The sequence below is a fragment of the Mercenaria mercenaria genome, chromosome 3 (assembly GCF_021730395.1).
Source record: "Mercenaria mercenaria strain notata chromosome 3, MADL_Memer_1, whole genome shotgun sequence".
NCBI classification, from domain to species: Eukaryota; Metazoa; Mollusca; class Bivalvia; order Venerida; family Veneridae; genus Mercenaria; species Mercenaria mercenaria.
The window spans coordinates 72,981,983-72,994,383 of NC_069363.1; the positions used below are offsets into that span (position 1 = coordinate 72,981,983).

General features: G+C 34.2%; 1 protein-coding gene across 1 annotated transcript in view; it reads left to right on the forward strand.

Moving 5' to 3' along the window:
* The first annotated feature begins 1,924 nt into the window (after nt 1–1,924).
* Nucleotides 1,925–12,401, forward strand: part of LOC123525691 (titin homolog) — a 122,807-nt gene continuing 112,330 nt past the window's right edge. The window contains exons 1-2 of the mRNA XM_053538883.1: nt 1,925–2,097; nt 4,535–4,633. Coding sequence (XP_053394858.1) covers nt 2,085–2,097; nt 4,535–4,633 — 112 coding nt within the window. The 5' untranslated portion in view covers nt 1,925–2,084. The remainder of the gene's footprint in view (nt 2,098–4,534; nt 4,634–12,401) is intronic.

Below are 12,401 nucleotides of genomic sequence, written 5' to 3' on the forward strand. Positions count from 1 at the left end.
CCGTCACGCCTGTTTCGTTGGACCTTAATGTTTTTTTCTTCTTCGGCTATACTTTCTGCAAAAGGTATTGAGTAAATGTGTATAATGTTTTGTACAGTTTTCTTTTTTTTTGTAATCATTATACGAATATTTTTATTCCACAAATCATATCTTTTGTGTTAGGATTCGTGTAACAGAGGATTGCTTTTAAATTTGCAGTCAGTGTCCTGTATCTTAAGAATATGGTGGAGATAGAGGCTTCATGGGCTTCAGGTTTGTGCACAGTTAACCGATTAAAACTCTCCACTGTGGTTGTTGTCACTGATCCTTCCTAGACAGTTTCTCCATCGTTTTCCTTTCCTTTATTTGTTCGTTTCGACCCTGTTGTCTATGTTCAATCTACACTTTAAATAAAATGAAAATGTTTTTATTTTATTTTTATTTTTTTTATTATTAAAAACGTATATAATCGAAGATGTGCCATTAACATAAACAGTGTGTAATTTACAAAGCAGTTTCTCCATCGTTTTCCTTTCCTTTATTTGTTCGTTTCGACCCCGTTGTCTATATGTTTTTGTTCTGTCTGTATAAATTAATCGTGTACAGTGTCATATATTAAAGTGCCTTCTTGTAACGTAGCTCTTCCTACTGGATATTTATCCTTTTTTTCACTCTCAGTACTGATATTTCCGAAGTGCTGTCTGTAACAACCAGGGGAGGAATTGATAGTACTTACAAACAGGTAAATATTTAATAAATTGACAACTTCCAACATGCGCTGCATAAGTAAAGAGTGGAAAATGCAAAAATTAAAGCACTGTGTAATGTAAAATATTTAAAATCCTAAGATAACGACTATGGAGATTAGTAAGTATATCTCGGCGACATTAGAAGTACATTGCAAATTTCGTTAAATCTGGCTGCCTCTGTGCTTCCAAAGGTCTTCAGTTACAGTTTATTATCTATCTTTATGACGCACACTGATCAATCTACACCTTAAATAAAATGAAAATGTTTTTATATTATTTAATTTTTTTTTTTTTTTATTAAAAATGTATATAATCAAAGATGTGCCATTAACATAAACAGTGTGTAATTTACAAAGCAAAAGCAAAGGCAACTAAATAATTATGTAATGACATTCAATGTCAGCCGCTTTTAGATATCCAAGGGAGGAAACCACGCCAGGACTGTTTATTTAAAATGAATACGTAGTTTTTTCTTTCTAATACTTATGATTATTCCAATTAAAATTATGTCATCCATGATTTGTCACTGTAAATTCAAATTAATTATTATCATTATGTAAAATAAAATGTTCTTTTATCAGAGCCATGATTTAAAAAGTTTATATATAGATCTATTATTATATACATGAAAATAAAATCTGGAGGCGGGATCGAGGTGTAAATTAACGTACTCCTCCAATCCATATTCCAGCAGCCACTTACGACATGTGCGGTTTAAATAGAAAATATCCTAAAACTGTTTAGCCTAACTGACTATGAACTTTATTTACAATATTTTGTCAAACGTTGAAGATACCTTCGAAAAATAGTTAAACTGAAATAGAAAAATACAATGTTAGTAGAGCATTATTTTAAGGCTAGTGCCAAAAGCTGACAGTCACAGTCCCGTCACTGCTGAGTTCGTAAATAAATTAACGCAAACCCAACGTAACATCTCGCACGTGTGTCAAGTAACCGCGCTCCTGTTGCCACAGGGTGATTGCAAAAAGTCAACAAGTCGGCAGGATTCAAAGAAGAACGAAGGTGTGATAATTGTGTAAAGTATTGAATGCCGTAATCTTGTCAAGTATTTACAGTTTTTATATGAAAACACTCTCATTTTTCGCAATATGAAAAGACTGACTCAATAAATCGTTCAGCGTATCGGAGTACGTTCATTCTTGCTTATCTGACCGCTGACAGTTTCCACTATAGTTTGAGAGTGACACGCTTGGCCTGTCAGTGTTAAAAGTTTAGGATTTATTTACAACGTTTATGTTCTGTGGAAATTATATTCGTAAATTTTCGGATTTAAAATGTGAAAATTAAAGTGTTATTTTGTGTGTTTTTCAGCACTGTGTGAGGTTTAAAAGGAGCATGAGTTCTTCAGGTAATAAAACACATGTATAGAAACACCTGTCATAAAATGTAAACAAATATTGACAGAAGGGAGGAAGTAGCATTTTTCAACAAACTGAAAATTATTTTTGATTGTGTAAATAAGCATAAAAATGTTAGATAAATAGAACTGTCCTTTTTCTTTTAACTGAAAAGGAGGTTTTTTATAGCATATTTTCGTTGATTGGTGACTTTATGTTAGGCTAGAGTATTTCTGGGCACTGTTTAAAAACAAAGAATATCGTGTAAAGCTATTAACTGTAAAGCTGGTACATGTATTTCCTTTTAGTTGTGAAATTATGTATTAAATTACAGAATAAGAGAATGGCCCTGAATAAATTAGTAATTTGATGTTGCGATCCTAAAATTGATAACCGTAGGTAGGTCCAGAGGGTGTTGACCTGGCATGCACTCCCTCTAAATCTTTTAGACATCCATGATTTTGCATGATTTAAATGAACATCTGAGTCATTAAATAAAACGTTGCTGTTGCTGGTTTATTAAAATTTATTAGCAGACCACTCGGATCATGGCCGGATCTACTTTGTGAAAAATTGAATAATATATTTTTTCAGGTGATGACTATTTTGCTTAAAAATAGTAGTGCAGTACATGGATATGACAGAGATTAATTGTGCTTGAATATAGGACAACCATTATATTTTCAAAGAAAAAAATCTTGACAAAGACTAGATGAGGAAGTAATACGTATATAGGTAGCTTCATGCATGCATTAAGCTAACATAGTATAATAATATAATGTTTATAATATACATTTTCATTTGAAATGACCCTATAATATAACCATGATGTGTTGAACTAGCTGCTTTTAGGATGGATCATGGATCTATCACAGGGCCATTGTCAAAACACATGTTCATTGACAATTTTATTAAATGTCATCACTTTAAAATGAATATGAATAAAATAATCTGTCTTGTCCAGCATTGGCAATCTTACTAACATTGTGTGGCAGTCAAGTGTGCATCAGAAATTACAGGCCATGAGAAATAAAAGGCTGTATTTACTGGTCAGTATGAATTATATCTTGGAGATTTCTGTAATGCTGAAATTGCAGACTTGTCAGATAAATGTGTTTGCTGATATAAAATGCATGAGCTCAAATGACAGTATTAAATAAGGCATAATTATTTCTTGTAATTATGTAACAATCAAACATAATGTTTGATTTTCTTCACATCTAAAGTGTCATTGTAATTAACTTAATCAATATCTGAACCTTAGTCTGAGGTGTTACATTTTTGCCGTGCTTGATTAAATTTCAGTGTTCTAATAGAAATTAATTACAAATATAGAGAAACCATTAGTTATTAATTGAATAATTAATCTGTGGATCATTTATAATTGTGCTTATAAGTGTCACCCTCGGTTGTATCATTTGTATGTAGTTAAATGAGATGGTATAACTGGTTTGATATTGAAATATTTATACTACACCCAGTTACTAACAATTTTTGAATATATCTACCTATAATGAAATAGAATAGAGTGAAAACTAGAGTATTTAAAAATTACTAGTTAATGATAAAAGGGACCTGAAATTTTCTGTGATTTTATGTACTGATAAACTAAGCACTGCAAATATCATAAAAACCATACAATGCTTTAAATGAGCACTTTAAGTGATGGTCATAAATTAAAACTATTACATTTTTTCATGTAAACATGAAGTTGCAAGAGGATAAATTATGATGAAAGTGACTTGTTGATGTTAAATACGAGAGGTTAATAAATTATGACAGATATACAGTGTTCATAAAATGGACACTTCCTCAATTGATGTTAATTGATATATGCTAATTCTAATTTGATACTGATTTAAAGCATACACTAGTTAGAAAATGTCTGTCTGTCCATCACATTCAGATCCTCTTCAAGTTTCTTTCCAGTTCAAATTAAACTTGGTATATTATGTCATCCACATTGAATGAACATGTGCACATTTTTGCGGACTCATCTGTATTGCCGTGACGATATGTAACTTGTGTACAGTTTCCATCAAATTATATGAAATTTGGTATACACCATCAATATGAAGTGGACAGGCGCATATTGGTGGGGCTTTAATATTTTATGTTATGCCTCATTTTTTTTGATTTAGCAATATAACAACTGCATTTGTACCTTTTTGTACTTAACTACTCCTACAACTGAGTTCCCAGCTTTGAGATGCACATATTATCTTGTCAGATATCATTTGGAAGTTACCCTTTTTTGACTAAGTCACTTTATATATTATTTTGTGAAGCATTTCATTGGGCATGTGTCATACAATGTTGACACCATTCTTGTTTGTTTAATAGAACCTCCATTATATTATAGTTACTGTTATTTTGTTAGCAACTTGGGAAATTAGTCACTGAAGTCATATATATTGTTTAACAATTTACACTTTTTCTTCCTTTCAGAAGATCAGAATTTATGGAAGGACTGTATTTCGCCACAAGAAAAGATTCACCATGAGCTGTTGTTTTACAGCCAGGGACCAGTGGATGGTTACCTCTCTGGTAAGATAGTTTTGAACACTGTTAAGCGGCAGAAGAAATAATTGTCACTATCCTCCGTCATTCAGGTTGATAAAACCGGTGATGGTAGTTGGACTTAGATTATAGTTTTGACTACTTTGTAACAACCATTTTTTGCCTCCCAAAAAACTTACCAGAGTATGAAACTGATTAAGGATGAAGTTTCCAGTGTGCTTGCAGTGAATGACTTCTTCTTTCAACAACTATGGTGGCAATCTCACAAGTCAGCTACAAATTATTTTCTAAAAAAAATGTTACATGTAGTTTTTAGTTCCACTATTCGGAAAATGGGGGTTATTCTTTTCGCCCCAGCGTCGGTGTCAGTGCGACCTTTCTTGGTTAAAGTTTTTCGGCAACCTTTGTTTTTCTGTCATATCTTTGTTACTATTGCATATATCTTACTGTAACTTCACACAAACATTGTTCAGCATACAAACAAAGTATGTGCAGGGGCTGGGCCCATTATACATAAGGTCAAGGTCACCAAGATATTATACTTAGGTTATTTGTAAGGTTAAAGTTTTTCTGCAACCTTTGTTTTTCTGTCATATCTTTGTTACTATTGCTTATATCTTACTGTAATTTCACATAAACATTGTCCAGCATACAAACAAAGTATGTGCAGGGGCTGGGCCCATTATACCAAAGGTCAAGGTCACCAAGGTGTTATACTTGGGTTATTTTTAAGGTTAAAGTTTTTCATCAACCTTTGCTTTTCTGTCATATCTTTGTTACTATTGCTTATATCTTGCTGTAACTTCGCATAAACATTGTCCAGCATACAAACAAAGTATGCGCAGGGACTGGGCCCATTATACCAAAGGTCAAGGTCACCAAGGTGTTATACTTTGGTTATTTTTAAGGTTAAAGTTTTTCAGCAACCTTTGCTTTTCTATCATATATTAGTTACTATTGCTTATATCTTACTGTAAGTTCACATAAACATTGTCCATCATACAAACAAAGTATGTGCAGGGGCTGGGCCCATTATACCCAAGGTCAAGGTCACAAAGTTGTTATACTTGGAATTATTTTCATGTTAAATTTTTTCGAAAGCTTTGTTTATAGACATATCTTTGGTACTTTAAAAGATAATGACTTGAAATTAAAAATGTTTCTTTATAATCATCATCTGCATGTGTGGTTACAATCCCCATAACTCTTATTGTATTTTTGACAGAATTATGCCCCTTTTATACTTAATGTTTTTTGGCAGTCTTCACTTTCTGGATATAACTTTAGTGTAATGTAAGATAAGACTTGAAACTTAAAATGTATCTTTATCATCATCATCTGCATGTGTGGTAACAATCCCCATAACTCTGATTTGTATTTTTGAACAAAATATGCCCCTTTCATACTTAAATTTTTTGACAAACTTTGTTTTCTGGACATAACTTCTTTACTATATAAGATAATGACTTGAAACTCAAAATATTGTGTGGTAACAATCCCAATAACTCTAATTTTTGTTCTTGTTAGAATTATGCCCCTTGGTGTATCTTCCTTTTAAAAGTAGAGGCCCCTTATTGCGACATATATTCATTTTACTGCCAAATCGCCGAATAATGGAGCGCGCTGTCTTACGGACAGCTCTTGTTCGGTGTATTAATAAGTGTAGTAGAATTTTTGTCTTCCAAGTACTCAAAAGTTTATACCTAGAACCTGACGGATCTTTGTACAGAGATAGGTAAGTTTTTACCTAGAACTTGAGGATTTTTTGTACAAAGATAAGAATATACTTAGAACCAGATGGATTTTTGTACAGAGATAAGGCAAGTTTATACCTAAAAGCCTGTGTGATTTTTGTACAGAGATAAGGTTAGTTTTTAGCTAGAACCTGAGCGATTCATTAACAGAGATAAGGTTAGTTTTTAGCTAGAACCTGAGCGATTCTTGTACAGAGATAAGGTCAGTTTTTAGCTAAAACCTGAGCGATTCTTGTACAGAGATAAGGTTAGTTTTTAGCTAGAACCTGAGCGATTCTTGTACAGAGATAAGGTTAGTTTTTAGCTAGAACCTGAGCGATTCTTGTACAGAGATAAGGTTAGTTTTTAGCTAGAACCTGAACAATTCTTGTACAGAGATAAGGAAAATTTATACCTAGAACATGAGGGATCATTGTTTTAATGTACAGGGATAAGGTAAGTTTATATCTAGAACCTTAGGGATCATTGTACAGGGATATTTGGTAAGTTTATATCTAGAACCTTCAAAGGGATCATTGTACAGGTAAGTTTATATCTAGAACCTTCAAAGGGATCATTGTACAGGGATATTTGGTAAGTTTTTATGTAGAACCAGAGGGATAAGTTTATACCTAGAAGTTAGAACCTGAAAAAATGAACATATAAGAAAATTCTTTTATTCAGTTACATCAAATTGTTAAATTATCAAACTTTTCAAATATGTGCTTGTAAACTTGATAAGATCTTAAATAATAGTAGGGGGGAGATTTTTGTAATAAAATGACAGTCATGCTGATAAAGATTCAGTACTTGGATATAAATACACTTTTAGGGGTTTCTTCATTTTTTTGCAATAAAATCGTGGCTCTTTAATTTTGGTTGATCGGTGTATATTTAACAGTAATGGACAAAACATACACATTGGATTCATTGAATATAATATAATAATTGTGTGTCACATGTCCTTTTCTGAAAGACAGATAAAGTAAGGCAACATTTATGACACTATAGAAACTGACATATCACTTTATTTACATAATTTTTATATACATTTTTCTTTGTTGGATTTTTTGTAATATAGTTTGCCCCAGTAATATTGTGACTAATTCATTAAACCAAGATCAACAAAGAAGATTTGTGTTACCTAAGGCAGATAACGTGGGTTCTCGCCCCAGTGAAAATTGTAGAAAGACATTTTGATAGCAAGATACATAGTAAAAACTACGATAAAGAAATAACCTTCCGTTGTATGTATACAGAATTAGCATATTTATATGGCTGTTAAGTCAATTTTAAGTGATTAAACAGTATGTTATGGTAAATTTATGCCAAATGCAGTATACAGAATCCATAACTTAGGATCATTCAGAAGGTAACAGCTTGCACTGTTTTCATGGCTGGCAGTTTTCTTGTTTTCATCTATGGACAGAAAAAGCTGTATACATTTTTAGAGGCCTGTTACATGCTGCATGTTGTGCAAGTCATACATTTGCTGTGCAAGCATAGTGCAGGAAAACCACTCCTCATTGTGCAAGGTATATATATACCCAAATTCATACTTGCCGTGCAAGCATAGTGCAGGAAAACCACTCCTCATTGTGCAAGGTATATACCCAAATTCATACTTGCCGTGCAATCATAGTGCAAGAAAACCACTCCTCATTGTGCAAGGTATATACCCAAATTCATACTTGCCGTGCAATCATAGTGCAAGAAAACCACTCCTCATTGTGCAAGGTATTTACCCAAATTCATACTTGCCGTGCAATCATAGTGCAAGAAAACCACTCCTCATTGTGCAAGGTATATATATACCCAAATTCATACTTGCCGTGCAATCATAGTGCAAGAAAACCACTCCTCATTGTGCAAGGTATATATATACCCAAATTCATACTTGCCGTGCAATCATAGTGCAAGAAAACCACTCCTCATTGTGCAAGGTATATATATACCCAAATTCATACTTGCCGTGCAATCATAGTGCAAGAAAACCACTCCTCATTGTGCAAGGTATATACCCAAATTCATACTTGCCGTGCAATCATAGTGCAAGAAAACCACTCCTCATTGTGCAAGGTATATACCCAAATTCATACTTGCCGTGCAATCATAGTGCAAGAAAACCACTCCTCATTGTGCAAGGTATATTACCCAAATTCATACTTGCCGTGCAATCATAGTGCAAGAAAACCACTCCGCATTGTGCAAGGTATATATATACCCAAATTCATACTTGCCGTGCAATCATAGTGCAAGAAAACCACTCCTCATTGTGCAAGGTATATACCCAAATTCATACTTGCCGTGCAATCATAGTGCAAGAAAACCACTCCTCATTGTGCAAGGTATATACCCAAATTCATACTTGCCGTGCAATCATAGTGCAAGAAAACCACTCCTCATTGTGCAAGGTATTTACCCAAATTCATACTTGCCGTGCAATCATAGTGCAAGAAAACCACTCCTCATTGTGCAAGGTATATATATACCCAAATTCATACTTGCCGGCAATCATAGTGCAAGAAAACCACTCCTCATTGTGCAAGGTATATATATACCCAAATTCATACTTGCCGTTTATCATATTGCAAGAAAAATACTGCTTATACTGTGGAAAAGAAATGAGCATACTTTTCCCCATAATGCAGAAAGACTATAAAATTAACTTCTGCTCCCAGTCAGAACAAACTGCCTCTTGTTAGCTCACCTGTCACAAAGTGACAAGGTGAGCTTTTGTGATCGCGCGGTGTCCGTCGTCCGTCGTCCGTCCGTGCGTCCGTAAACTTTTGCTTGTGACCACTCTAGAGGTCACATTTTTCATGGGATCTTTATGAAAGTTGGTCAGAATGTTAATCTTGATGATATCTAGGTCAAGTTCGAAACTGGGTCACGTGCCATCAAAAACTAGGTCAGTAGGTCTAAAAATAGAAAAACCTTGTGACCTCTCTAGAGGCCATATATTTCACAAGATCTTCATGAAAATTGGTCAGAATGTTCACCTTGATGATATCTAGGTCAAGTTTGAAACTGGGTCACGTGCCGTCAAAAACTAGGTCAGTAGGTCTAAAAATAGAAAAACCTTGTGACCTCTCTAGAGGCCATATTTTTCATGAGATCTTCATGAATATTGGTCAGAATGTTTATCTTGATGATATCTAGGTCAAGTTCGAAACTGGGTCACGTAGGGTCAAAAACTAGGTCATTAGGTCTAAAAATAGAAAAACCTTGTGACCTCTCTAGAGGCCATATTTCTCAATGCATCTTCATGAAAATTGGTCAGAATGTTCATCTTGATGATATCTAGGTCAAGTTTGAAACTGGGTCACGTGGGGTTAAAAACTAGGTCAGTAGGTCTAAAAATAGAAAAACCTTGTGACCTCTCTAGAGGCCATAGTTTTCATGAGATCTTCATGAATATTGGTCAAAATGTTCACCTTGATGATATCTAGGTCGAGTTTGAAACTGGGTCATGTGGGGTCAAAAACAAGGTCAGTTGATCTAAAAATAGAAAAACCTTGTGACCTCTCTAGTGGCCATATTTCTCAATGGATCTTCATGAAAATTGGTCAGAATGTTCACCTTGATGATATCTAGGTCGAGTTCGAAACTGGGTCATGTGCGGTCAAAAACTAGGTCAGTAGGTCTAAAAATAGGAAAACATTGTGACCTCTCTAGAGGCGATATTTTTCAATGGATCTTCATGAAAATTGGTCAGAATGTTTACCTTGAAGATATCTAGGTCAAGTTCGAAACTGGGTCACGTGGGGTTAAAAACTAGGTCAGTAGATCTAAAAATAGAAAAACCTTGTGACCTCTCTAGAGGCCATATTTTTCATGAGATCTTCATGAATATTGGTCAGAATGTTCATCTTGATGATATCTAAGTCAGATTCAAAACTGGGTCACGTGGGGTCAAAAACTAGGTCAGTAGGTCTAAAAATAGAAAAAACCTTGTGACCTCTCTAGAGGCCATATTTCTCAATGGATCTTCATGAAAATTGGTGAGAATGTTCAGCTTGATGATATCTAGGTCAGGTTCATAACTGGGTCATGTGCGGTCAAAAACTAGGTCAGTAGGTCGAAAAATAGAAAAACCTTGTGACCTCTCTAGAGGCCATATTTTTCACGAGATCTTCATGAAAATTGGTGAGAATGTTCACCTTGATGATATCTAGGTCAAGTTTAAAAGTGGGTCACGTGCCTTCAAAAACTAGGTCATTAGGTCAAATAATAGAAAAACCTTGTGACCTCTCTAGAGGCCATGTTTTTCAATGGATCTTCATGAAAATTGGTCAGAATTTTTTATCTTGATGATATCTAGGTCACTTGTGCTCAAAAACTAGGTCACTATGTCAAATAATAGAAATAACGATGTCATACTCAGTTGAACACTGGGTCATGTGGAGATAGGTGAGCGATTCAGGACCATCATGGTCCTCTTGTTTTATAAAACACTTCTGCTTCCAGTCCAAAAGTACTGAGTCTTGTTATATCATTTACTGTTGCCTGTCCAAATAATTTTTTCTTCTTCTTCAGCCTGTAATGAAAGATATACCATCAGCTGAAGCTAAAGCACACACAGTACATGAATAATAATCATTCATTTTTTCTTTCAAATTTTGTTTGTTCTCAATTTTTATCTCTAACAGATGTGTAAGAACTTGAAAAAGGTCTGTTTCCATTTGAATGATGAGATACTTTATTTAAATAATTGATGAGAGGTAATTTCTTTTAACAAGGTATCATCCATCAGTTCACATTGGGACTTCACAGATCAAATAGTTCATTGAAACTAAGGAAAAAACATAAAGAATCATTAAAGTGAACTACTTTACTAAAATCTGGATACATTAATAATGCTTTCAAATGTAAATTTCATTTAGGGTACTCAGTATTATATTTTTCCGGTGGCAGGCCGGTATTGATTTCATCTTTACTTCCTGTTTATATCTGGGGTGAAGGTCATTTAACAGCTGATTAAAACTGTACATTTTGATTTGTGGATGAAAAATTCCACAGTTTTCCGAATGGAATAGATAATATTTCCTTAAGAGGTGTGCAGGTGCTCTGAGCTGTATTGTTAGACAGTATAATCTGTTGCAAGGCTGCTGTGGAAATAGTTTGTAAAACGTCATAAACCTGACTCCCCTGCAGCAGAATTCAACTCTGATATGGAGTGATCTCCCTTGACAATTTCAAAAATGGTCATCCCCCCCCCCCCCCCCAACACACACACATTTTACAGCCCCACCTTTTTAGTCTTTTTTTGTCAAGGTTTCCTAGATTATGATTAATATAATTATGATGTAAAATTTGTGTTCTGTAAAATATGAAATATGTTCTCCATAAAAAAAAACATGAAAATTTTACTTTAAAAACTATATCTTCTTTTGTTTTGTTTTATAAAAATACCCGATTGTAGTGCATGCCTGTTTCGTAGCCTAAAGTGTGCATTGACTAATGTGGCAGTGTATCTTTTTTAAAAGATATTTGTTGTTTTTATTAATCAGGTGTGACCATTTGTGTGTAGGAGGTATTTAGCATTATCCATACAGACCTGCCATAACTGCCAAACTATCTGCAGCATTATGTTGTATGTTGTGCAAATGAAGCTGATTTTAAAGTGTTGCACAAGGCATAAACCATATTTTGTCTGGCAAATGATAAAAAATGTTCTTTTCAGTGGTAAACAAGACATTAAGGGTAGAAATTGCTCTTTTGAGTGGAACACAAGGCATAAAGGGTAGAAATTGCTCTTTTGAGTGGTACACAAGGCATAAAGGGTAGAAATTGCTCTTTTGAGTGGTACACAAGGCAATGTAACATTTTGCCCGGCAAACAGAGATTTCTGTCTGTTGAGTGGTAACTTACCCATGACTGAATTTATCATACAGGTACTGTCTGAAGGAAATCATGACGGAACTTTTTCTTAGATATTTTTTAAGTCTATATATAGTTTAGTATGTTCACTATGTATTTCACCAGGCAAAAGAATGCAAGTGACCAGATGTTCATACAGCATTATCTTGAAATTATTTGGCTCAATTAAGCAGCAATTC